The 24,631-nt window shown below is 37.1% G+C and overlaps 1 protein-coding gene across 6 annotated transcripts; it reads right to left on the minus strand.

Moving 5' to 3' along the window:
* Positions 1–83: 83 nt before the first annotated feature.
* Positions 84–24,523, minus strand: parga (poly (ADP-ribose) glycohydrolase a). 6 transcript variants are annotated; one of them, XM_067519668.1, is made up of 18 exons: positions 24,370–24,523; positions 23,825–23,884; positions 22,994–23,665; positions 22,773–22,881; positions 21,467–21,589; positions 21,255–21,335; positions 20,518–20,592; positions 17,233–17,325; positions 16,026–16,180; positions 12,586–12,665; positions 12,419–12,479; positions 11,004–11,079; positions 8,797–8,944; positions 5,105–5,183; positions 4,898–5,006; positions 4,229–4,334; positions 2,812–2,940; positions 84–2,165 (listed from the first exon to the last, which is right to left on the minus strand). In XM_067519668.1, the coding sequence occupies exons 2-18, from the start codon at positions 23,839–23,841 to the stop codon at positions 1,984–1,986; spliced, it is 2,295 nt and encodes a 764-aa protein (XP_067375769.1). In that variant the 5' UTR covers positions 23,842–23,884; positions 24,370–24,523; the 3' UTR covers positions 84–1,983. The 6 variants fall into 6 exon arrangements, with proteins under 6 accessions (XP_067375769.1, XP_067375768.1, XP_067375763.1 ...); XM_067519667.1 differs by having other exon boundaries at positions 22,773–22,884; XM_067519662.1 differs by having other exon boundaries at positions 22,773–22,899.
* Positions 24,524–24,631: the final 108 nt, after the last annotated feature.

The raw sequence follows: 24,631 nt of genomic DNA on the forward strand, positions 1-24,631 counted from the left end.
TGGGTAACATTACAGGCTTGATGTTAAATTACATCCTGTTCAGAATAATTAGATCACTATAAGGGACCAAACTGGACCAGCCATTTGGGGTTTGATATATTTCTTGTGTATGACAAACTTAAATATGTCTCATTTCTGGTGACATAATTGTTTCTGACACACGAAAAAGCTAAAAACCGTCAAAATATGTCATCATTGTTGTTGGCTATCATTATTCATTTGAAGGATTTGGCTAGGCCTTAAGTCAATGTTCAGTGTCCAAAACAATGTTTGATTTAATCCAGAAGACATCAGTAACCCTAATAAAGTTCAAGTTCAGGTAACCCAGGCTCACTAGCAGCCATTAAGAGTAAGGTCTGCAAAACCCAATTGACTTTGTACGAGAGTCCACAGCTCATTTGGTCAGTGCCAGCCTCAGTACAAAGAGTGGGAGAAGCAGATAATATGTAATCCACTTAGCCGAGCCAAGCCTACACACAATTTATGGAAATTCACGTCATGGGTTATTCAGGAACCCTAATTTATCCAATAAAGCATGTTTGGAGGCAGAATTCAATTTGTCTGAAAGCCCTTGGTACATGTGCTATCACATAAATCAATCACATTTCGTATTATTAAATAATGCATGATTCCAAAGAATTAAGAGGCAAATCTGTGGTGCCAAGACACAGTTAAAATATAGTAGACATTTTAGACAGAAATTAATTCTCTGTGGTGAAGGAATGAGTCTGCAATATAATCTATTATTTCTAGATGATCTGTGAATAATTACCTTTACATAACCTTGATGTAAATAAACAACATATTGAGAATAACACAAAATGTTTTTTGGAAACAACTTTTTGTTAATATCAAAATGTTTCAGATAACTAAAATAAGGCTATGCAAACTTTAAATACTTGATCTCCTAATATCTTTGCTCACATTGTGTTCAAACACTGGCCATTGTTTGCTAAATAATAGTAATGTTAAATCATTTTAAACACTATATACTTTTTTATTATAATTTCATAATTACAGTACAGCCTACAAACCTGAAGTACAATACTACTCAAAACATCTACAGCGTTCAACCGATGATTCAGGCTTTAAATAAATCCCAAACTGTCAACCAGAAAATACAGACAATAATAGAAAACTCAACTACAACCCTAAAGTAAATGCTGATTGAAACATTAACAAAAATAATACTTTTCTTGCAATTCTTTCTATATCTGCACCCACGATTTCTTTAAATACAGCAACAATGTGCTTAACACAGAATATACAAAACTGTATGGTCTAAGATGACAATGACCATAAATATCTAGCATCCGTAGCATCTTTTTTTTGATTTCTTAACTTGTATTAAAATAAGTCTGAAAATGCATGTGTTGAACTTAGATATCCTACAGAATATAAAAGAGCAGCATATATTTGTAGAATATGTGATAAATAAATGTTACCCATGCATAGACTACAGTATGGCATTTCATCATCTCTGCATTCAGGAACCTCACCAGAGCCTGGTTATGGTAAATAGAGAAGACAATTCATTTCATAAAAAGTAGTAAACACAATATAAGACAACCAAGAAGGATTATCATGTCCTGGATTACCAGTAGTGAAAAGTGTACACAACCATGCATATTAAGAATATTTGGCAATGTTTGTAAATATTATGAAAAACAAATTTCCACATCGCATTTGGACTAAAGAAAGGCCTAACAGCAACCAGGATTTACTATTGCTATAAGTCTCTGAAACATTTCAGCACATTTTAGTGTGTTACCATACTACAAGGCTCCTAAAATGCCATAAGTGAAAAAGGCAAAAGAGTGTTTTGGTAGTCTGTGTGTTGGGATCACAAATTTAAAGGGATTGTGTGTAAGAGAATATGTGATTGTAAGCACAAAACCGAGAGCATAACCTGGTTTCACAACCTTGAGTCTCTTTAACTACTAGAGACAGGAGAAGGGAGGTTACTTTGCAGCTCTCTCTGTGTTAATGAGAGTCTGACATTACAGGTGACATCCCAGAGTCATTTGCAGCGTCTGGGACATCGGTTGGTGCAGGGGAAGAAACCCTCTCATAGATGAAACTGTAGAGACTGACATCAGGTTGAGGGGTGTGGCAATTCTTACACACCACACTGGAGTACTGGTTCAAAAGGCTGTACAGCTGCCCTGGTGATCGAGAAGAAAAGAAAGAAATATAGAAGGAGATAAAATAGTATTTGAGAGAAATAGACAAAAAGGACATAAGTGGTGAGAATTAAAGAACAAGCACAGTTACACCAGAACCTTAACAAAAATAAATAAATAAAATAAAAGCATATTTCATTTATAAATCAAACACACAAACACACACACACAAGCTTTCCCTTTGTAGCTTCACTTTAGGAAATGGATGGCTAGAGGGGAAATTCTCTGAAAGGCTTCAATAAATGTCAGTGTAAGAAAAATGAAAAGAGGGGGAGGGAAGCTGGGGTCAGTACAGGCAGTAATCCACTCTGTGACTGAGGCTGAATAGATGGGCAGAGGAATAGAGATGGCCCACAAAGTGGAATAATTTAAGATACAGATGGAGTACATTCTGTTATTTATGCAGACTCTCCCTGTAATGACACCAACAAGGACAAGCTCCATGTGCCGGTATATACTTCAAGAGCCTCACAATCTCAATAATGGCTGACATCCTCATCAATCCTATTCATTATGTAATACAAGTGCTCAAAAGAGGCATTGTTGACAGCATAAACGTAACTGGAGCTATCTAAGAAAATACTGACTACATCAACAAAATCACTAAAAAAACTGGTTGTCATCTTACCAACAGTAACTTGGCTCTCTGTGAGGAAAGTGTGCATTTCATGAACATCTCTCATAAGTTGAGCATCTCCAAACGTGAAGTATGCCACGTCTCTGCCAGCCTCCGCTGCAGCCATCAACTGAATCAGTGCTGAAAAAGAAAGGAGATTGCTAAATGGATATTCAGTCAACAATATCTTATATTAGCAATTTCCAATAAGCAAAAACAATTTCCTCTCTGGGATTGACTGATTGATGAATTAATCAATCAATCAATCAATCAATCAATCATTCATTCAATCCATTAAGTACTTCTGATTCCGATTCTTATATTAGCGTCATTAGTATCCTTGAGTTTTAGAGCAAAATCAGGAATGTGTTACTGGCCACTGAAAATAAGCTGCAGAAACTAAGTAATTGGTCACTAAGCCAGATATGGTATGGCTTCTGGCAGAAACCAGACAGGCAATTTGTATCAGAAGGTAAATAATCCACTACTGGTAGCATAACCCCATCAACTGCATTCAATCTTTGAGGCGTTGGAAATTATGTCTTAAGCCTTTTAAATATTTAATATAATGGATATTGATTCTAGATTAATGAACACACAAAACAAACCATCATTTAGTCTTTACAACATAACAGCTTATTCTTATGTAACTACTACATCTCAAGTCAGCTCCAGGACTTCAATGTGAAATACAGTTAATGCTGTCTAAAAATACCAGTAATGCTGGTTCCAATGCTAATAGGAGGGGGTCCCTAGAAGCTTGAGAACACTGGGAAATCCACAGAGTCTATTCATTGTATGCTGCTAAGGAAATTTAAACAGTTAGTTTTACATCAAACTGTACATACACATGCTAGTGCTGCTCATCTGAAAACATTTGTATCCTGTGGAGATGATTTTTAGTAAAGCACAGCCTCCATAAAGCCAGGCATCAAAATTATCTGTTAATGAAAATGTGTCAGATACTGACACAAACACAACTGGCAAAAATTTCAGTGTTGCGTACTAGAGTGGGGGGCTGCTTATGAAGAGCGATGTGGTAAAAGCCCACAGAGACCTGCAGTCCGGATTTATGGTGTCCCTTCCTTGTAATCAATCGGCCTTTTAATGGAAAACATAAATGTGTGTCAGCTGATCAATAAAGGGAGGTAAGAAATGGATGAGTGACACCCTGGGAGAGCTACTAATTGACCAGAGACACTGGCATTTGTGTCAGCCCATACAGCATGAAGAGCGGATGTCCTTCAGTGGGGCCTTCAATGGCTAGGACAATTAGTCTAGACAAGCTACTGACTTACTGTACCTTCTGCAGTTTTATTACTTTAACACTATGGTATGAAAACTGTTGACTTCTTTATACTTTTTTTAGTATCCAGTCTTTTTTTCCCCCACCTATTTGGATGCAAGTTTGTAATTCAGCCAATTATACCTTTAAGTCTCGTGTCTCCACCAAAAGCTCCACAGCCCCAGTTGCCTGTGGCTACTGCAGAGAGATGTTTGCTGTTGCCGTTATTTCGGAAGAAACCACAGTATGCCTGCAATAAATGCACAGGGAGTAGGAGAAAGGGAAGGTGAGAAAAAAACAAAACAACAACACATATTTCCTATGATCCCTTTGCACAATGTACAACTTATAAATGGGGATTTACGCAGTGGTGGTGTTTTCAACTCAGTGGGTGTTATGTGGGCTAAACATCAAAAAAGCATACATTACTATATTTACAACGCACTTATAGAGCCTGTGTAAGGTATAACAAACTTTGCCTAATTCCTCAACAAAAAAAACTGGTGGTCAGTGACAGTGCTACCACCCCAATTAAGTGTTGTGTGGTATCATTAGATAAGCTGTCAGTAGACCTGAAATTTTAGTGGCACTGCGTTTCACCGGGTTTTTAAGTGAGATCGCTGCAGGTGGTGTTTGACAAACCACCGTTACCACCATGAACTTTTAGTAAAAATCATCATGTCCAGCATCATCCCATCTATTGGGATAACTGATTCACTAAAAGACACACATAACTGAAGCAAGTTTTTGTAGATTTGCCAAGAAAGTGTGAGGAAACCACACTTTCTCCATCACTGTGCAAACAGATACCACCTTGTTTAGTTCTCTGGTCATCTTCTCAGGGAGAAACTGTTCTAGGAAGTTCCTGTACTTAAGAGCATCAATGGCCACAATCTCTGTACAGCGCCTCTGCCAGTCATCCCTGGAAATCAAAGAGAGACAATCAGTGTTATGTGACTGATAAAGACTTATCCATAAATATTAGTAGTCAGAATATGTGTAATACATGTGAAGAAATACCTGGGAGTCTCATCCTTGTAGCTGTCCTCCCATTTGTAACTTTCAGCATAACCTGAATATTTACTGTATTGTTCTGTGCCTGAAGAATGAGAAAGAAAGTCCAGAAAAAAATCAACATTACTCCGTTTTCAGCAGTCAAAGCACATGCTGGGCCTAAATCTGTTTTAGTGCCTTATTTCTTAAATCAAATTGAGTGCTTTCTGTCCTCCCCATGTGAGTACACAGTATCAGCTTGTATTGGATTGTCATAAATAAAAGCCAATGATTTAATAAGTAATCCACTTTGGGGATTGAAATGAAAAGCTTTCAGCCATAATAAGAAGAAATGGTTAGAACAGATCAAGCTAACCTTGGCCATATTCACTAAATGCTTATAAAACATGAAATATCAATGTATCAATCAATCTTATACTGATACTTATACTTATCTAGCTTATACTGTACCGGTATGTGCTCAGGGTTAAGGTTGAGAAGATTTTCTCATTTGTTGCAAATGCAGTTGCGCACAATACAGAAAATGATGCCTCTTAAAGACCCTATAGCATTAGGCATGAGGCTGTTACACAGCACTTTATTGAAAACCAGAAGTCAAGCATGTAATCAACATGCTGCATGTACTGGCAGAGTCAAAAGTAGTAGCTTAGTTATTTTTTTTTAGGTATAACACTATTATTTCTGGTGTATAACTAATTGTATTTAATTCCAAGAAGGTACTGTCTACCATTATCACAAGTGTAAGATGAAAATAAGTTCTAAAAATGAATTGTGTTATTTTTTGTGCTTTTCTTTTGTGAGTCAAAGTGTGACTCAAGCTACAGGCCTCTACTGCAGCAAGGACATAAATAAACAATGACAGTAAAACTAGTAAAATAAATTATTATTAAGCCTTGGCTAATTGAACAAAGAGAACACTTATTTTTAAAATTGTGTGCCCTCCCAAGTCCAGTCAGTAAAATTAGGTACTTTGAACACTAGTGACTCTTGATGTCAAACCACAGAGTACCTATATCAGTTTCTCCATAAAAAGAGCTGTCTCCCTCTTCTATCTTGATCTTATTTATCCCAGTTACCACCCATCACACCCCTACTTGCATAAAGGCTTGTCTCACTACATGATATTGTAGACCTATACCCCTCATTTTGAAAACTACTATAGACAAAAACCGATATATTAAAGTTCCACATGTACTGAAAGAGTGCCTATGTTAGAAAAACTCTAAAGAGAACCAAATCGGATTAACTTATAAAAATAATAAAAAAAAAAGAAAGGTGGGAGCCTAAACTTAAAGAGGAAAAACTATGTGTGCAAGAAATATTCGGAGGGTTTTAATGCATCTATGGCAAAGTGGCCCATTCCATTAACGGAGGAATTACTTTAGTTGGGCTATAAATTCCTTTCTGTCCAAATGTAATAAAGTTAAGTGGAGAGCAGGAGGAGGGAAAGAGGGAGGGAGATAGAATGATAGGAGGCATGATGGGAGGTGACTAACCACTCAAGGTGACTTCGAAGAGATACGTAGACAACATGGCACCACACGAAGCAGATGATGCTTAGCTAACTGAGGGGACAGAAGCTGATTTTTACAATGACTGTGTTTGGTGCCATTACCAGTGGGGATCAGGGGCTCTTACAACCAGCCTATATTGTAAGCAACAAGCAATGTATAGCTGTAGATACAGACTGTGCCAAGGTGGGTGGTATTATTAAACCACATAATAAAGCCTCTTGAGTCATCAAAGGTAAATCCGGAGGCTGATTTTATGTCCCATTAAAAAGAAACATCAAAACAGGACAAGCAATAGCTAAATCTTTGTTTTGCTACATTACCTAGATAAAGTAGCAATAAAATAGGTATTATACATTAATTAATAATAGTGTAAGGTAGAATTAAGCTACAGTTGAATCGACATTTATGTATCTACTCAACTAAATGTTTTATATGGAAATTTATTTTGCATCCTTCCCATGTTATATATTAGTAATTGCACATATGTGTATATGCCAGTATTAAAGACATGTGAGCGTGATAATAATAAGTGGCTGATGTACAGCTGAGAAAGAAAATGGCAGGACGGTCAGTGGAGGAGGATCGGGGAGTAAGAGACTAGAACACTCAGGCTAACCAAAGCAGAAGGAGTTGGAGCTTGAAAAATAGTGCAATTCTGTTGGGGAGAAATGAAGGATAACTGGGCAGTCCTAAGTAAATCAATGCAATGGATTTACCTTCAACCCAAATGTAAGGGAAGGGGGGAAAAAATGAATGGAGCCCTATAAACATCAGACAGACTGAGCGACAATATCTCAAACAAACAGAAAAAACACCTGTTATAAGATTAGGGTATATAGTTGGGTAGTGTTTCTAAAGGAAAAAAAATTATAGCAATAAGTAATAATAATACAAGCAAAAAAGACCAATACACAATGTGACCTAAAAGTGACCGCGTTTAGAATACTTACTGGGTCTTAACTCTGTAAAAACCTATGAATTACCCATCCTAATTTCCAGATTCAGTACAAGGACATTACTGTGCTTGTGTGATTGTATTATAAATGTTTGGGAAACGTGACAGAGTATTTACTGTACATGGACTTAAGTAACCAGGTTACAGTTAGTTTTTCTGGAAAGCTGATTTATTAACCTTCATGTAAACAGAAGAGCTGCTTTCCAAAAGCAGGGTAGGAGAACGTTGTTTTCTTTTCCATTTATATGCATAACTAGGTTTCTAAGTGGCTTTCTCCAACAAGGTATGTGCGCAACAAAAGGCTACAGGAAGAAGCAGCTGACTAAGGGAGAGTTTGATGCCACATCACCCATCCAACAGAAAATGTAACACAAAGTGCCTCATAGAAGTCTAAATAACTCATTTTCCCTGCAGCTTTTCGAAACACAGTTTGTCCTATGGATCAGCCCTCTCTCTTTTCCTTCTCTCCACAAGTCAATCTGCTGCGACAAGAACACAGCCAAAGAAGAAAAAATAACTCAGAAAGCAGTGTTTTCTGGCAGTATACATTAATATCATTCTTTGCAAAATAGGTCAGAGGTGGAGGAGAAATTGGACTACTCTCACAGTGCATGTATATGTGGATTTCCAGTTTTTTTTAAGTGGATGTAAAGGCTGTTCCCTGATTACACAAGAAAAATTTGGACTTGCAAAATAATTATTTGGACATTGCCTACAACTTAACAGAATTTGAATGTTTATCAAATGCCCTCACTCTCCAAGACACTGACAGCCCATGACTTCGACAGCAACTTGCTCCCTACTCAGTGGGGAAAGTTTGATATGGCACCAAAGACTTTGAAAACATCCATTAGATGTGCAGTTGAAAAGAGTACCAAAGTGCTGATGATTACATCTGAACCAAAGAAACAAATTAAAGAAACTACATCCTTTGCCAAAAGAAAGTGAGGGAATCTTAAGATCACTTCCACCAATACCCCGTACTGCATAGAAGTACCTCAAAAATGTTTTACTGGATCAGCAAATTAGTAATAAGCAATGTTTTATAATCAGTTTTATGATTAGGGACAAGGCATTTATGTTTTATCCAACTTTTAAGCTTTAAATCAAGCAAAAACAGGGAAACCACAAGGGAGGAAAAAATAGATGGAGTCCAACGAGGACAAGACACTTGAAATAATGAGCTCAGGATAACCTGAAGGCTAAAAGATCTACATGAGAGTTTATACCTGTGATGATGAGGCATTCATTGTACTCCAAAGCTTCAGTAAAGAGGCGAGAGACAATGAGTTCAGGGTTAATAAGGAACCTGATTTCTTCCTGGACCAGTCCATGCCCGGTTACGCCTCCACCTACAAACATATTAGCGAAATCCACCTAGTGAAAATAAATAAATACATAAAAACATTAAAAGGTAAAAAAAAAAAAAAAAAAAAAAAAAAAAAGGCATAAGTCTTCAGTTTTCTTCTTATCAGTTTCCATAATCATTCTGAAAAATCCCTGAATTTTGAGACCCATTTAACATGATTGCCAGTTACAGTTTAATAAGCCAGGCCATTTATATACAACAAAAGCAAATATCAATTAGATGATGTTAAAATATTGGCTTTGTACTTCTCATTTAATGCATTCTACAATAACTAAGTTTTTGTTGGTGTCAACCCATTATTTGAACAAATGACCCTATTAGTGCATCCTTATTATCTGTCACCCACTGTGGTCATTTAACACAGATAAATGTCCAAAGATCATAAAACAGCTTCCTGCTGGGAAATAATCAAATCAGAAAAGTGTAGCAAAACAATACACATGAAATCTAAAGAGACAGATCAAGTAAAATGATGAGCATAACATTAAAGCACAATATACCAGAATGTGTGCAGACCCCCTCCATTTTATACAGCATACAACATAGCTGAGTACAACCTTTGTCGAGATCATTAAAAATTAATAACAACCCTTTCCACTAATTATAACATTATTTATCAAAACCCAAGGAATTTAAAAAGCATTATTGTTTCCCTAATAAAACTATAGTAAAAGCTTCAGATTTAGGTGGAGTGAATGTGTCATAACTAATGGAAAGACTACTGTGAAATTTGGTACAAACATTCATGTTCCATCAATATAAACTGTTTTTCTGATCCCCTGACTCATTACCTAGTGACATCACCAGGACCAAAATTTAATTCCTTGAATTATTTGGTTAGAATCAAATATATGAAAATCCAATCAGCCTTAGTGTACTTGAGCTTTCTGATAATTAATAAATGTTAGGTGCTAAATTGATAAAATAAGAAGACTATACTTTCTCCACATCAACCTCTTAGCATAATCATTGAGAGACTGGTATCATGCCTACATTAGCATGTAGCTTAAAGAATCTTTGTGCTTGCTAGCTGCTACAATTACTGGAGACTTAAATTTTTTTAAGGGATATTAAATTTAATGTCATACTATTAAATGGACATATATGAATGTATTAAACATATAGTTTTTTTGCGATTCTGATAAAAAATTTGGATTTGAAAGTGCTACTTCATGTCATGTAAGCCCTCTCCTTTTTGTGGCATGGATAAAAGGACAGTCTATTCAATCACAATGTTAATATTTAAACAGTCTGTCAGGGGTGAGGGTTCTGCTCACTGGTCCACAGCTATGTCAATCGGTGTGACAGTGAAAGTGTTTGTATATATGTGTATATTTTCAAACCAGTCACTCATCTTCTCACCTCCTTCATGGGCTCACCACTAACCTCACACTCTTCACCTTTCAATCCCACCTCCTGACAGAATGACAGCCCACTCTGCCCTATCTGCCCTATGAAAACTCAACAAACAGCCAGTGCAGAGCCGGCTAAGGTAGCCATCAATCCACCTGCAAGTCTTCTGGCCCACTTGCTCACCACAGTTTTCTCTGTGTGTCTCCCCTGCTCAGTCATTCCCCACCCCAAGATGCTCTCTGCCACCCTTGCCACTCTGAGCTAGTCAGGTGTATACATCAGCTGTCAACAATAGTAAAATATGCACCAGCTAACCTGAAAAACTGAGGGGGAGCAAGGAGATGGGAGGAATCAATGCAGACAAAGATAGAGATCCAACAACCTTCATGGATACGTACAAAAATTATACAACCAAATTAAAGTGAAGGTACTGGACAACTATTCAGACAGGAAGTCTTTTGAAAGGTAGAAGGAAGTGGTGAGAGGGGGCAGTCAATTTTGTCAGGTTTGAACCCACCATCAACAGACAGACATGGTAGATCAAATCTGAGACTCTAAGCCAAAAATGTTGACAATGTTTGTGTAGCCATTGTTACAAACAGAAATATGATTATTACTGTAACTGGAGAATGCTGACAGGTATACTGACTTTTATTTTGCCAGGCTGAGTGCTTCTGCGTGGAATTAGATGTAAAACTAGAGAGGAAATCCTACCTGCAGCATTCCGTACCCATGATTCTCAATCGTCCCCTCACATGTGATATGTAGACACGTCAGCTGAGTCTGGGAGCTTTGACAAAAAAGATGTCAAACTTTAAGTAAGTCTATTCATTGCAACAAAGCAGTAGGTGCTGATATAGAAACATAGTTTCTAAAACAAGACATTTATATTATATAAAAAAACAATGTGGTTGTTGATGGATTATTTATCCTTGAACTAGTAGACTAGAATGGCAATGGCCTAAAATGCCTGGAAACTGACTCCATGCTCTGGAGTTTAGCAAAATCAATAAATACATCTTGAAACATTTCTAGCCACCACTTTGGAGCAACAGCACATTGTCAACACTGATAGATATGTCCATCAGATCAAAATTTTGGAATTCCCTTGGATTACTTCTGTAGGTTTGTGGAAGCTTTGTAAAATTAGATGGGGACTATTTGTGACACATCAGTGAACAGTTCATGATTCAAAATAGTTTTATCTGGGCCAGTGAAAGACGTCCAATCCATGCTGTGATGACAATCCTACATCCACTTGGTGGAAAGATTTTAGAGTCATGATGGAATGTAAACTGTCATCTCAGAGTCCAGTCTTTCCACAAGAATTAATATGTATTTAACACTATTCAATCAAACAGCCTTGCCTGCTTTAAAGCACAGTACAGAGCTGCTGCTATTCTGTTTCCTGCAGTTTATTGTGAATCTTTGCATTCCCTTATGTTGAAATGACAAAAAGAATAAAAAAAAAAATTTTCTCAACAATTCTAGGACAAATGGTTTTTCATTCACAAAAATAGTCGAGGAGTATATAGAAAGAAGGTTATAGAGAATAATAAAAATTATACCATTGCAAAATTTGCACCCCCCTTTATGAAGTGTTCTTTAATGAGGTTTATGTCCTCCCTTTGCTTTTCTAACCTCCTGTAGCCTCTTTGGGTACCGTCTGATCAGCGTTTGCTTTTATGTGTAATTTTCACCCATTTTTCATGTTATCATCATAGATCCAAGTCTACCAGATTGTTTTGGTGTCTGTCATGTGTGGCCTTCTTCAACTCTATCCAGGTTTTTAATAATATTTAAGCCTGGAGACTGGAAAGGCCTTGTTAAATTTGTTATTCTTGTTAAACCATTTCTGAGTTGAGTTCATAAAATATCAGTGAGCCTACACCACGTTATGCCACATAATTTAACTTCGGTTTCAGCCGACAAAATAATTTTGTTCCAAAACTTATTTGGTTTCTTCATATACTCGAAGAGTGCTGCCTTATGTCTAAATGTAAGACTTCGCCATTTTCACACAAAATTGGACTGTTCGCATATATGAAACAAATATTTATGACAGAAATCCTTGTTTATATTAATTGATGTAATTAAATTCATGATGTAGCAGAATAGAGAGTATTTACCTTTCCCAGTTTGGAGGATCTTTCAGTGTTTGTCTTGTAAATGTAACAAGCCCCTTAGGCTCTTGAAAATAAGACAACATCATAATTAAAAAATCACCAACTGAACACAGTAAAGGTATAAAAGATACAAATTCTTTATCATCACAGGAGATGTTTTTTGTCCTTACTGGTTTGTGTAACTCTCCTGAAGTAACACAGCAGAGTTTTCAGTTTCTCAATTTTTCTTGGTGAAGAACCTTCAAATAACCTGAAACAGAAAGCAAAAGAGATTCATTAATATATTGTAAAGAAATACATTATTTTCAGTCTCTGACAAAATAACATAGTAACAGTTTAGTACAAAATACAATGATGTTACATTTTAGCAGAAGACAGGTATAAATGTTTCATTCAGATTCTATATATCTAGCTTCCTGCACAACAATGCTACTGCGTGTCATGAGTGAGGTCAAGATTTCATTGCTTGGCTTCATGTCTCCTCTTTCCGCAATACATCCTTCAAACTATGACACTGCCTGAGGTCCTGTTAAAGTTCTTCAGTTACTATGAAAAATAGGGTGGAAAAAAGTATGTAAGAGACCCCATACTGGTACTCTCCCTTCAGCAAAGGAAACCCATGCTGATAACTAATCGCAGGTAGCCATTCATATTTCCTCCAATGCTTTCTGCCCAGATCAGTAAAAAAAAAAAAAATAAAATAAAATAAAATAGGAATAACTGGACAAAAAGTCATAAAATTACAAGCCCCTCTGTTAAAAAAAATAATTTTAAGACAATTTCTGCATACCTTAAGCATTTTCTTTCACAATGTAAATTAATTTTATAGTACGTATCCCACATTTTATAAATCTTAGACCTCCACCCAAACTCCCTTAGTCAGTGTCAATTTGGCTTGAAATACCCTGGAGGCCTTTAACATAGTCTAAGTGAAACACAGGTGGGTGAGAAAGTTATTTTTAATATTGCCACAAATCAAACCTTACTAGGCAAAATTTACTTCATACTTTACACAATATATCTGAGAAATATTGTACCCTAACTGATTATCTAAAGTACACCTGGAAACAAGATTTCTGATAGTTTACCAATACATATTTTCTTTCAAATGAGGTAGATTTATTTTTTAGGAATGAGCTTACATTTTTAACTAAACTATTAAACAGGGATCCTCCTGTATGTCATTTTCTTCTCTAATAAAAAAAACTAACTAAAAAGATAAGTCTCCCTCCTTCTTTCCTCCCACTCAAATCTATCCATCACTTAACAGAGGACAATCCTTGACAGTTCTGCCAAAACAGCAATCAGCAGATTGCTTGGTGCTGTGCTTGTCGAAGACAGAGTGCTACAGTGGCCAATAAGCAAAGTGACGGACATTGCCTCAATTACGGAGGGAAAGGGAGGGCTGGGAAAAACCCAAGGTCCATTTAAGACTGCACTGGTTGTCTTGTCATGTCCCATCTTCTCAGACACACCAAGAGCTTTTCTTCCTGTATTCCGGTTTAGGCAGAAATGCTGATAGTGGATGCAAGTTTAAGTGTCCGCAATCGAGTGCTGGCGAGGGACTGAAACAGCCGGCATTGCAACTGAAATCAATGCTTACATCATTAAAAAGGCCTCGTCATTTAGCCTGCCACAAACATTTGATGTGAAGGCAGATACCATACACTCATACAGATGACTGATTGTGAGTATATGATTAAGGTTCAGATAAAATAAGGAAGATGAAGGGTGGAATGTGGACCAAATCACAGATAATCAATGTGACGAACAATGAGATTCATAAACTAATACACCCAAACCCCTAGGGACGAGCACACGGCCAATTATACTCTGGATACCAGTTAGGTCCCATGCAGATTGCAGGTAATATCAAATTTCTATAGTACTACATCTACTTTTTATTTTTATAAGGTATTACAAACCCAACATCTTCAGTATACCAGGTAACAACACCAGAATTCATTACACATATTACTAATAAGGAGACTGTGCATCAGTGAAATACAGGAAAATCGAGTTGGCATGAATTCTGGACTATGTCCAGTGTATATAGATATGCTTACAGTCCAGAAATACAATAATAGAAGTAGAAACATAATCTCATAACTCTGTTACCAACTGTACCTCACCGATGCACACATTTATTATCCATTATCAACTGTGGCAAAGACACACTGACACAAGATGTCATTGTCCAGAAATTTCCACCAGATTAGTTTATATGTCTGAATGAAAATATCTTTTCAAAGGTCTTGAGCAGAGCTGATCAGTTAACAGTGTTTACGGACAAACTATGTGCAGACCACTCACACTTTACACATGTAATACCAGGAGAGGAAGCTTGTGTGCTTTAGATAAAACAGTGCAACAGCCATTGTTCTAACAAGTATGGGCCTGCCCACATTCATGCATCATCTCTCTTCATTTCAGGTATACTACAAAACAGTCTATTAAGAGAATTTGTCTCAATTTGCCATCCAAAGCTTTCTTAACAGACAAGTGTTTCTGAGAAAAACGAAACACAGGATACCACCTGAACACCACTTGGAAAAAAAAAAAACATGAATAGCACAGAGATTATCAAGGCTACATTGTTGACATTTGGACCTAAAGTTAAATGTTCCCAAAACAAATTGGTAAATGGGCACCATAGTATGCTTGATAAAACAAAAGGGATGTAGATTAGTGACATGTTCACAAATTGGACCTAGCTCAATTTTTGTTAAATGTTTATAATAAATGTATGAGATTGTTGTATGTTTAAATTATTTTGATGAGTGACATTTTGTGTTTTGTCTTTTATCTTATTTATCTGATCAGTGTCATACCCCGTGCAGGCTGGATATTAGATGTATGACCACATAGATAAAAGCAAACATGTTCTGAACAATAAATAAATGAGACACCATAAATTGTGTGTTTAATCACCAGATCCAACCACTTGTTATCACCCACAGCTTGCACGCTAAAAAAGAAATGCCTAGAATGCACTGGAAACTTACTAAATCAGTAGAAGCCAAGAAATAATAATTATAATTTTAGGGGTTTTCGAGCCAGCAGTGCCCCCTTATGGAAAAGACTTTACTTTTCTCTGAATGATTTGCTCTGTTTTAGTGAGACTCTCAATCAAGATTTTTCCACAAGGTAATCAATAGTCATCTTTATGCAAGAAAATAATACACATCTTTCTATGTATTTGATGCCCAGTTACTAAATAAAACACTACTACAACAATACAAGTCAATGTAAGAAAACTTGACCATGTCCCGATGCCAATGAAACTGGCGTAACAGTTTGCATTGTCATTGAGGATTGGAAAAAAGTATAATGATTCCAATTAATGAAATCAAGTTCCCTTCTGACAGTTCAGTAAGTTCCTTCTTGAAACAAACTGACCATGACGGTAACTCAGGATCACTATATAAGATTTACTTAGTCTAATGCTAAAAGTAATATCTTACAAGATTCTCAGCAAAGTATTGAATGGGCAAATCATGTTTTGTGAATAAAATACTAACAACTGCAGCACAATCAAATACTCTAGTGAACCCACTGATCATTGTTTTGTGCCTCTTCAGGTCTATGCCAAGGACTGTGTGCATTTTACCTATAGAAGTTGATCTCCGGATAATTGCAGTACTCTGACTTGCGTGAGTTGCGTCTGGGGAATGTGCAGAAGAAGGCGTTGGCCAGTAGACAGGCTATTTGCTCCTGAGACAGAGTCAGGGAATGATTCATCCTTGACTTCAATAAGAGAATTGGCTTGAAAAAAAAAAGAACAAAAATAGAGCAATCAAAACAAAGAGTAACGTGGAGTCAAATAAAAAGACAAAACTGAGGGAGAGTAGATCAGAATGGCAAATGTAGAGACAAGGACGGATGCTGAGGAAACAGACAAGGTTACATAGGTGAGATACTGAACGTCTACGGGCTAATGGGGGAAGATAATTAGTTTGGCAATCAAACAAGCCGAAGAGCAAGGCGTGTTCCATTAGGTAAATGGCTGGTAGTAATTAAGGTCTTGGTTTTCTTGCTCTCCCCCAGGTTTGTTCAGTCAGATACACACAGCCCATCTATCTTCACTGATTAGAGCTAAAGAGCCTCCCAAGGCTGCCAAGTGAGCAGATCAATACCAGCTATAATAAAACACACATAAACAGTACCTTGAGGTCTAATACTTCAAACAAATGATTCATCACCCCCATTCTACAAATAGATCAGAGGTGAAATCTGTACCTGAAATTCCGTACTTTGGATAAATCTGAGCCTTTTTTATTTTTTTATTTATTTTTTTACCCTGCCTTGAGTGGAAGTCATATTGACTTAAACTGCAAAATAGATAACTGAATTACATAAATACCATTCTTGGAATTATTGTATTGCCGAAGAACAAAAATGAAGACAAATAAGATGATATTATAAAAGATCTGAGATGGGTCATCCCCATCTAATGTGAATAGAAGAGAGGGCCTCTGATTTTGAAGGGGGTCATATCAAACCTTGTTTTCTAAAATATATGAAACAGGATAAATGCCTGGCATGGAAGTTCAAACAGACTGCATTTTACAATTTAATAACCTGTCTAGTTCTTGTTGTGGACCAAAAAAGAACATTTATGATCTACTAAGTGTAACTTATGAGCCAACCCTCTGCTTTCTTCTGAATGCACACATTAAAAAAAGATCCTCCTATGTACCTTAACACTCTTCAAACACACTTTCAACTGTATCTCAAAAATCCAATTCTTTACACAAGTCCCGCAAACCCCTTAAATATACATTGTGTACATGGACAAAGAAGTACAGAGGACCTACCATGGTGCAGAGGCGAGGAGCACTGAGTGCCAGGTCGACCATTGCTGGTAGGATGACTTCAAACAAGTTTTGTACCTTGCAATGCTCAAGATACTGAAGAGTAGAGAAAAAAACAGATATACAGCAAGAGCTATTGTTAAATTGGATACCTAGGTGGAGCCGACTGCATAGTTAGACAGTTACTCAAAGCCAGAAGTGTTTGTTATACCCCTCTTTTTCTCATCAATCACAATTTATGAGGACATGAACATTTATTTTATTAATTTTATAATGATAAAATATTTTAATGTTTACCACAAAGTCCACCCTTTAGATATCAAACATTGTTTTGTTTTTCCATGAAAACTTTACTAGGCTTGCTCATTTTCCATGGGTTTAGCAATAGTTGAAATAATATAAGGAGCAACAAAGTTTAAATTGTGTATTAAGTTTAACACAGTCTGGGGTCATACCCCGACACCAGTAACCAATATCTAAGGAAGCTTCTCTCATATCCAGCAAGAAAACTCATTGTCAGTGAACGCAATATAGGTTTATTGTTGTTATCGGATAAACTCCTGCTCCTCACATATCAATAATTTTAACACTTCAGTGATGAACGAAGAAACAGAACAGTTGCAGAGCCACTCCCTGGGTAGAACCTGTTCAGAAGAAACTACCATCAATCTGGGAGCCAGCCCACCAATGCAGCCATACTTCAGCCTATAGCTTAGCTCAGCATACATCTGCACTTCCCTCTAAAATAAACATCCAGTTATTCCATCATAGACCCAGATTTACAACGCAATCAGTTATGAGTGTATTGGCTTCGAATGTCACGGTCATCAATCACTTGCCTTATTCTATCAAGGTAAGCAGGAGAGCCTTTGCTGATTAAATGGACCTTCTGGAGCAAATGCAAATGACCAATTGTGGAGAGAGTGGCAGGGTTGCTTGCTTTTTAACAGGAAGTCTTTGGTGGGTGATCGGACCAGGGTCATTTATATGGCTGCAGAGCAGATCTAACTAAATGCTGTCAGAAGTAATGAGCTGGCAGACATCATAAAGCACTCCTGCGGGACTAATAGATGGTAGTTGGTGATGCAGCAAGATCAGGGCAGAAAAATGATTCCTCCAGCTTTCTCACAGCTCCAGCAGCTGGTCACAACGATAACACACAGCACAAACAACACCTTTTACATCAACACGTCACGGCTCCAGCAGGAGAGCCCAGATTTGCTGCTGTTTAGGCTAATGATAAATTACACTCTGACCTTCCATCAGTTCTGGTGCTTAATATTTATTGTCATTTCCTGGCAGCTCAAACTAAGCATGTCTTGAATTCAAATTTATATTCAAAAAACTTCTAAGCAATATTTTCCAGTAAATTTTGTGTCAAACTCTAAAATGTCAATACATTTTAAGATCACTATGTGAGAGAAACACAAACAAATCAATTAACAGTGCAGTGCATAAAACATAGAATCTGTTAGATGCTTAATGCTTATATACTATTGGAACATCAGCTATAATTATACATTGACTCTTTTTCTGTTCAGCACTCAGATATTCATCAGTAAGGGACACAGGGACAGTTTCATTTGGCAGGGGAGAAAAACTAAGACAATTTGCAGACCCAAGTCTTACTTTGGGTAACTCTTTTTTTCCTCCCTCCTATGGCTATTATACATTAAATGGAGTGTCAACCACTGGCCCAGGAGCAATGTACCTGTTGATAATTACACCAGCAATGCACAAATATTGCTCCAAATTTAATTTTGCAACTGAGAAGAGTTAGTATTCAAACTCACCACAAACTGCAACAAAAGAGGAGTCAAAAAGCTAAGACGAGTACAGTAGCAGAAGCTGTACAATGTACCCTGTCTCTTAATAATCAATGGAATAGGTTCTCCACCATTACTCACTCAATCATCAAAATTCAACAGTGGACTGCAAGTAAAAGATAAGTCACTTTGGAAAGTGCAAAGGGAAGCAGCCATTATCTTAAATGTTGACGTCTTAATACTATAGCCATCAAATCAAACTGAACCAATCACAACCAGTACAGTAGGCTTTCATATTCAGAAAGCATTAGCAAACTTTATTATTAAGTCTTAACTTGTTCATACCATGCGAATACCACACTCACCTAGATAAATGCATCAGCACCAAAATAGTTAAAAAAATAAAATAAATTAGAGCACTCAGGGCAGTGAGTAGACAGTTGAGATCCCTGACACGACAGACTCCTGGAAGGCAGACTTTCTTGTTGGCCTTACTTAGCATCTTTAGAGATTTAATAGTTACTTTTAATTAAATTGGATTAAGCTATAAAGGCTTGGGCAGCTATTGATTTTCTGAGGTCTCTGCATTACTCTGAGAATGTATTTTAAAGAGGAGGGGAAAAGGGTCTTCGGAATTGTTTGAATTTAGCTGAGCAATCACTGAGGAGGAAGAATGAACACCAGCTTGAAATACCAACCTAAATGGAGTGTATTAAGTATAAAATATATAAACTTACAGTAATTCTTAGTGGACTAGTGCAATAATTATCTTGTTTCTAATGGCTCAGACCAAGACATACAATTACTTACATAGAATCGGACATAGAATTGCATACTTTACTAAATGTAAGTAACAGAATTAGGCTTTAAGTGGAATTTGACAGTCTATTCAGAGAGTGTTTTGTTTTAATGGCCAATTATGGTGGTATTTTAGTCTATATTTACTAATTCCCAAGGAAATTTGTGACAGCACTACTTATACTGTATTTATAAGATTAAAGGAAGGAATTTGTAAAAGCAATACTTTCAAAAATTCAAGATTAGTTTTTATATGTCATTCGATAACAGTGAAGTACAGGTAATAATGCCACATGGGAAGTACTTTCTTTAATAACAGCTCTGTAATTCCAGTCCCCAGTTGTCTAAACAGAAGATAAAGAGTATTAAAAGAAAGGAAGAACGATAGAGAAGACATTCCCTTGGTTCACCTGCAACAGCTGCTGCTGCCATGCTCTGTAATCATCTGTCCTAACTGTATGATGCATATTTTCTCCTGTGAGACTCCCAGCTACTGGGATGGGATGATGCACACTGATGGGTTTGCAGCCAAACAGAGAAGAAAAGAATCCTTTTTCTATAACAACTCTAATTTCATAATTCATTACGGTAAAGTTTTAAGACTTGACTAATCATGGTGAGTAAAGCAAACTGCCAGTCTCTACAAAGCAAAGTTCACAGGAACTAAGAACTGTTTCATCTATGTTAGCCTTAAAACCCAATAGTCATGTTTTTGAGAGCTTACCTCTGTGCAAAGAAGGTTTAGGGCAGTGAAGTCCCATCTCTTTGCATGGGCTGTGTTGTACCTCAATATTGCATCCTGTAAAGAACGTGGAGTTAATAATTTATAGAAAACTGATGTCAAATATATAAAACAGTGTTGTCACAGATTACCATCAACTGTAATTCACAACAATTTGTAGAATTAACTGTTCTTTCAATGCAGCACATCAGCTATAAATTATGCACACTCTGCCACCATGTGGCTGTTTATGGAATTAGTCTTGTACATTAACACCAGGAGCAGACGTTTTTCATGCTAGCCAAATAATTATAAGATATTGGTTAAGAGAATTATACCAGCTTCATTACAACAAATGCATTTGAAAAGTTATTTAGTTTCCGTTATCACCATCTATTTACACTAAAACATTACATACAGGATACATACCTATACAAACATGACTCATGTTTAGTGTGGACAAATGAAACAAAGCTTTTTTACATTATAACGTATACTTGTTCAGGTAAGTTACGTGTGCTGTTGCAGTAATATTTAACAGTTTATTAGGAGCTGGTCATTTGCTGGATTAAAGGTGAAGGAGAAGGCTAGCTGCCTTTCTAGATTGTGTTATGTGGGGGCCAGAACATTTCAAAAGTGTGCATGCAGTTAATTGTTTAATGTAAATCTCCTTTTCAAATGTGTTTTAGTGTTAAATCAGAATATGTTTGGGCTGATTTGGCCTAGTCCAGTTGTCTTACCCTCACATCAAGAGAACTTTTGAATCCTCCCTTCAAGGAAGTTTGAATCAGTTCCCATCGACTTTGGACACCACCTCCATCCTACACATCACAACAAATGACATGCTGATTTGACTACAGTGTTCCTACACCAACTCATCTTTTTCATTACACTGACATGATTCAAGGGAAGGCTGTGATGCAATTGAAAAGCAGAACAATAACTGGTATACCTCAGTCTCCATAGGAAACAAATTCTTCTCAGAACAGGGCATCTTCACTGACACATCATCCCATGCATCTTTGAACTTGGTGGGGTATGGGACAGGGACCACTCCCTCTCTGAGGAGATCTGTCTGCAAAAAGCACGTGGAAAAATAAAAATGCATTTAAATATTACTGTTTTAGAGAACACACATTACTCCTAAAAAAATCCCAAATAACTCGCAATGAATCCCAAATGCTTCTTTTTAAAGTAAAAAAATACACTACTCACAAAAAGTTAGGGATATTCAAATCTTAGGTGAAATTTAGGGAAAATGTAAAAAGTTCATGCTACACTGATATTATATCATGAAAGTAGAAGAATGCAATGGTAATTTCTTCATCTCAAACAATTTATTGAAACAAAAGGTAACAACAGTGGTGGGTATACCACAACGAAAAATGTCCATGGCTCAATAAGTGGACAATTGTTAGGTGTGGTCTTGGTCTAATGATGTCAAAATGTGAACAGCATGATGAAAGAGACTGTTTAGACTGTTTAAAATTGTCATTGAACCAGAACATTTAGTGGTGATTTCTGTGGTTAATCACCTTGTTAGAGAAACACGTTATGCAATAAGTACTGAAACACTGAACAGTTATTGCACTCAAAAGTTTAGAGAAGGTTAAATTAAGTTCCTTAAGTAAGGTTATAGTGCCTTTTAGGTGAAATCTGAAAAAGTTGAATATTGCTAACTTTCTGTGAGTAGTGTGTGTGTGTGTGTGTGTGTGTGTGTGTATGTATATATATATATATATACATACACACACACACACACACACGACAGAGAGAGAGAGAATAAGCAAATGAGCTCAGCTTATATCATATGCTCTTCTGTTGGCTTAATTAAGAGCTGAAAGCTTACCCCCTTCTAATGCAGAGATGCGATTTTCTTAAATCCGTAATTAAAAATGTAATATCATTATTGTCATTTAAGGGGTGATGGGCAGATAACAGTGTAGCTTGAGTGGCAGTGGCAGTTGATTAGAACAAGTAGTGGCTGCACAACAACACTCACAGTGTTCCTGTGGGACTAGAGCAATGGAGGACACTGGTTGATAGAAGCTTTACTGACAAGGCCCTGAGAGGATCATGGAGTATGACTTTGCTTTTCCCAATAGTATCTCTTATTTCCCCATTTCCACTTTCTGTATCTAAGCAGACTTCTTAAATTCCCTCTGCCATTTGTCACTTATTATTGTCTATTATTAAACACCAAGTGTAGTAGCACCACACAATTCCCAGTCAGACCACACAAATGGTTGTTGACTTACCCTGACTGTGACAGTGTGGTTAGGCACTGCTTTCAGGTGAGAAAGAGGTGGGGCACACTGGGGCATTCTGTTCAGCTCATCGATTGGTGTCCCAAGCCAACTTTTGTTTCTGCTATGCAATGAAACACTGCTCAGAACAAAACCAAAAAGTTGATTTACTAATCCTTCCAGACAAAAAATAGTCATGTGAAGTGAAAGTTAAGGGAAAGTGTTCAAAGTACCTTATTGCACCTGACTGGCTTCCAATTAGGTCCTGGCTCACATCGGAGGAGACACTGTCGTCTGCCTCCTCAACATCCGGCTTTCCCATGACAACCAGATGGGCTCTCTCCTTCAACAAACCTCCAGAATCAGAGTCATTGAGAAACTCCTGAGATTCCACCACCTTAATCTTTGCAAAGCCAGAGTCCTCTGCACAAGCACTGTCATCAAGATTCTGGTCAGAAGAGTTGTTGAAGAGTGACGTTTTACCATTTGGACAGTCAGGACTCAACATCTCCACATCACATTGTACACTGGGTGTACTTACACCCTTCTTTGGACTAATCCTAAGACAAAGGGTGAGTTTTGAATTTGGAGTATGTGTGTCAACACAGGTTGTTTTAGCAGTTTGCAGACCAGGTGAACTAGGCCTCTTAGATTTCTGCCCATTGGAACAGTGTGTCTGAGCAGTATTAACTCTGCCAGCAATATCACATTCATCCATCCCACACACAGCTCCACAGTCCACATAATTCTGAGATGGTAGGTCACATTGCACATTTTCTTCAACTATACAATCTTTTGTAGTGTCATAGTTTTGTGGACCACAAAAAAGTTCATCTTTTCCATCGGTCAGGCTTGTTTTTGCAACATCGCTTTTTACACCCTCTGTCTTGACTTCAGCAGTGCCACTGCCACAGAGCACAAAACAAAAGAGAGACAATTGTATTGTATTAGATTGCATTAGATTAATCTGTATTCCAGAATTCGTATTTTCTCTGGTAAAAAAATACTTAGATATCTAAATTAATAGTCCAAGCACACTAAATTCTAATGATCATATGCCTTACCTCATTTCAGAATCCATCGTTTAGTCCGTTTTTAACAATTCAGACAGGATGAAACAACAGCTGCTTGTGAAAGAAAAACATTCAGCTGTTAAATATCTATAACATTTCTGATCAGTTTGTACATACCTAATATGCAAAACAAACAAACACTGCTCATCAAGCAGGATATCGTGACGAAAAGCTGAAGCTGGTGTGTTCCACAAGTAATTAACAACCCTTAACGCAAAATTACAACGTCAGGAGCCAACGTTAAAAGTTATAGGAGGGAGATATTAACGTTTCCGTCGCCTTAAAACGGACACTGCGCTTAATGGCACATTATTCTTCAATACTTGTCCCCACTCAGCTTGATGTTGATATGTCTTGAAGCACGAAACAAGTCATATTGAGCTAGTTCATTGGCTATACAACCCTAGACGTTAGCTAGCCATTATTCGCTAGCATCGATTATGGTAACACTACACAGCACAAACGTTGTTCCATTTGATCAAGCTAACGTTAGCAGTGCTGTATCCAATAACACTAAGAGATGACGTACCACTCACATTTATGCCCGTCTTTAAGTAAGACGACTGATTTGGATGCATTACATAGTTATTTCTATGTCTTTCGATAACTCATCACTTTAAATATACACGTCCGGTTTACTTTCACTTCGTTGTTGCAGCTTCTGTTATTCCTTGGGTGTTTTTTTTTTTTTTTTTTTTGGGGGGGGGGGGGGGGGGGGGGGGCTTGTTTTTGTTTTGTTTTTTTTACCGCAGTTTGCGCTTTAAATGCATCAGCGCCACCTGCTGCTTCGGAGTGTGC

The sequence above is a fragment of the Channa argus genome, chromosome 1, assembly GCF_033026475.1.
Source record: "Channa argus isolate prfri chromosome 1, Channa argus male v1.0, whole genome shotgun sequence".
In the NCBI taxonomy this organism is placed as follows: domain Eukaryota; kingdom Metazoa; phylum Chordata; class Actinopteri; order Anabantiformes; family Channidae; genus Channa; species Channa argus.

Coding starts and splice junctions, on each gene's coding strand:
- parga (XM_067519662.1), bottom strand. Junction 12,666..16,025: donor CCGGAGATCAACTTCTATAG/GTAAAATGCACA, acceptor TTTCTGTTTCAG/GTTATTTGAAGGTTCTTCAC. Junction 8,945..11,003: donor ATGGGTACGGAATGCTGCAG/GTAGGATTTCCT, acceptor TATTTTCACTAG/GTGGATTTCGCTAATATGTT.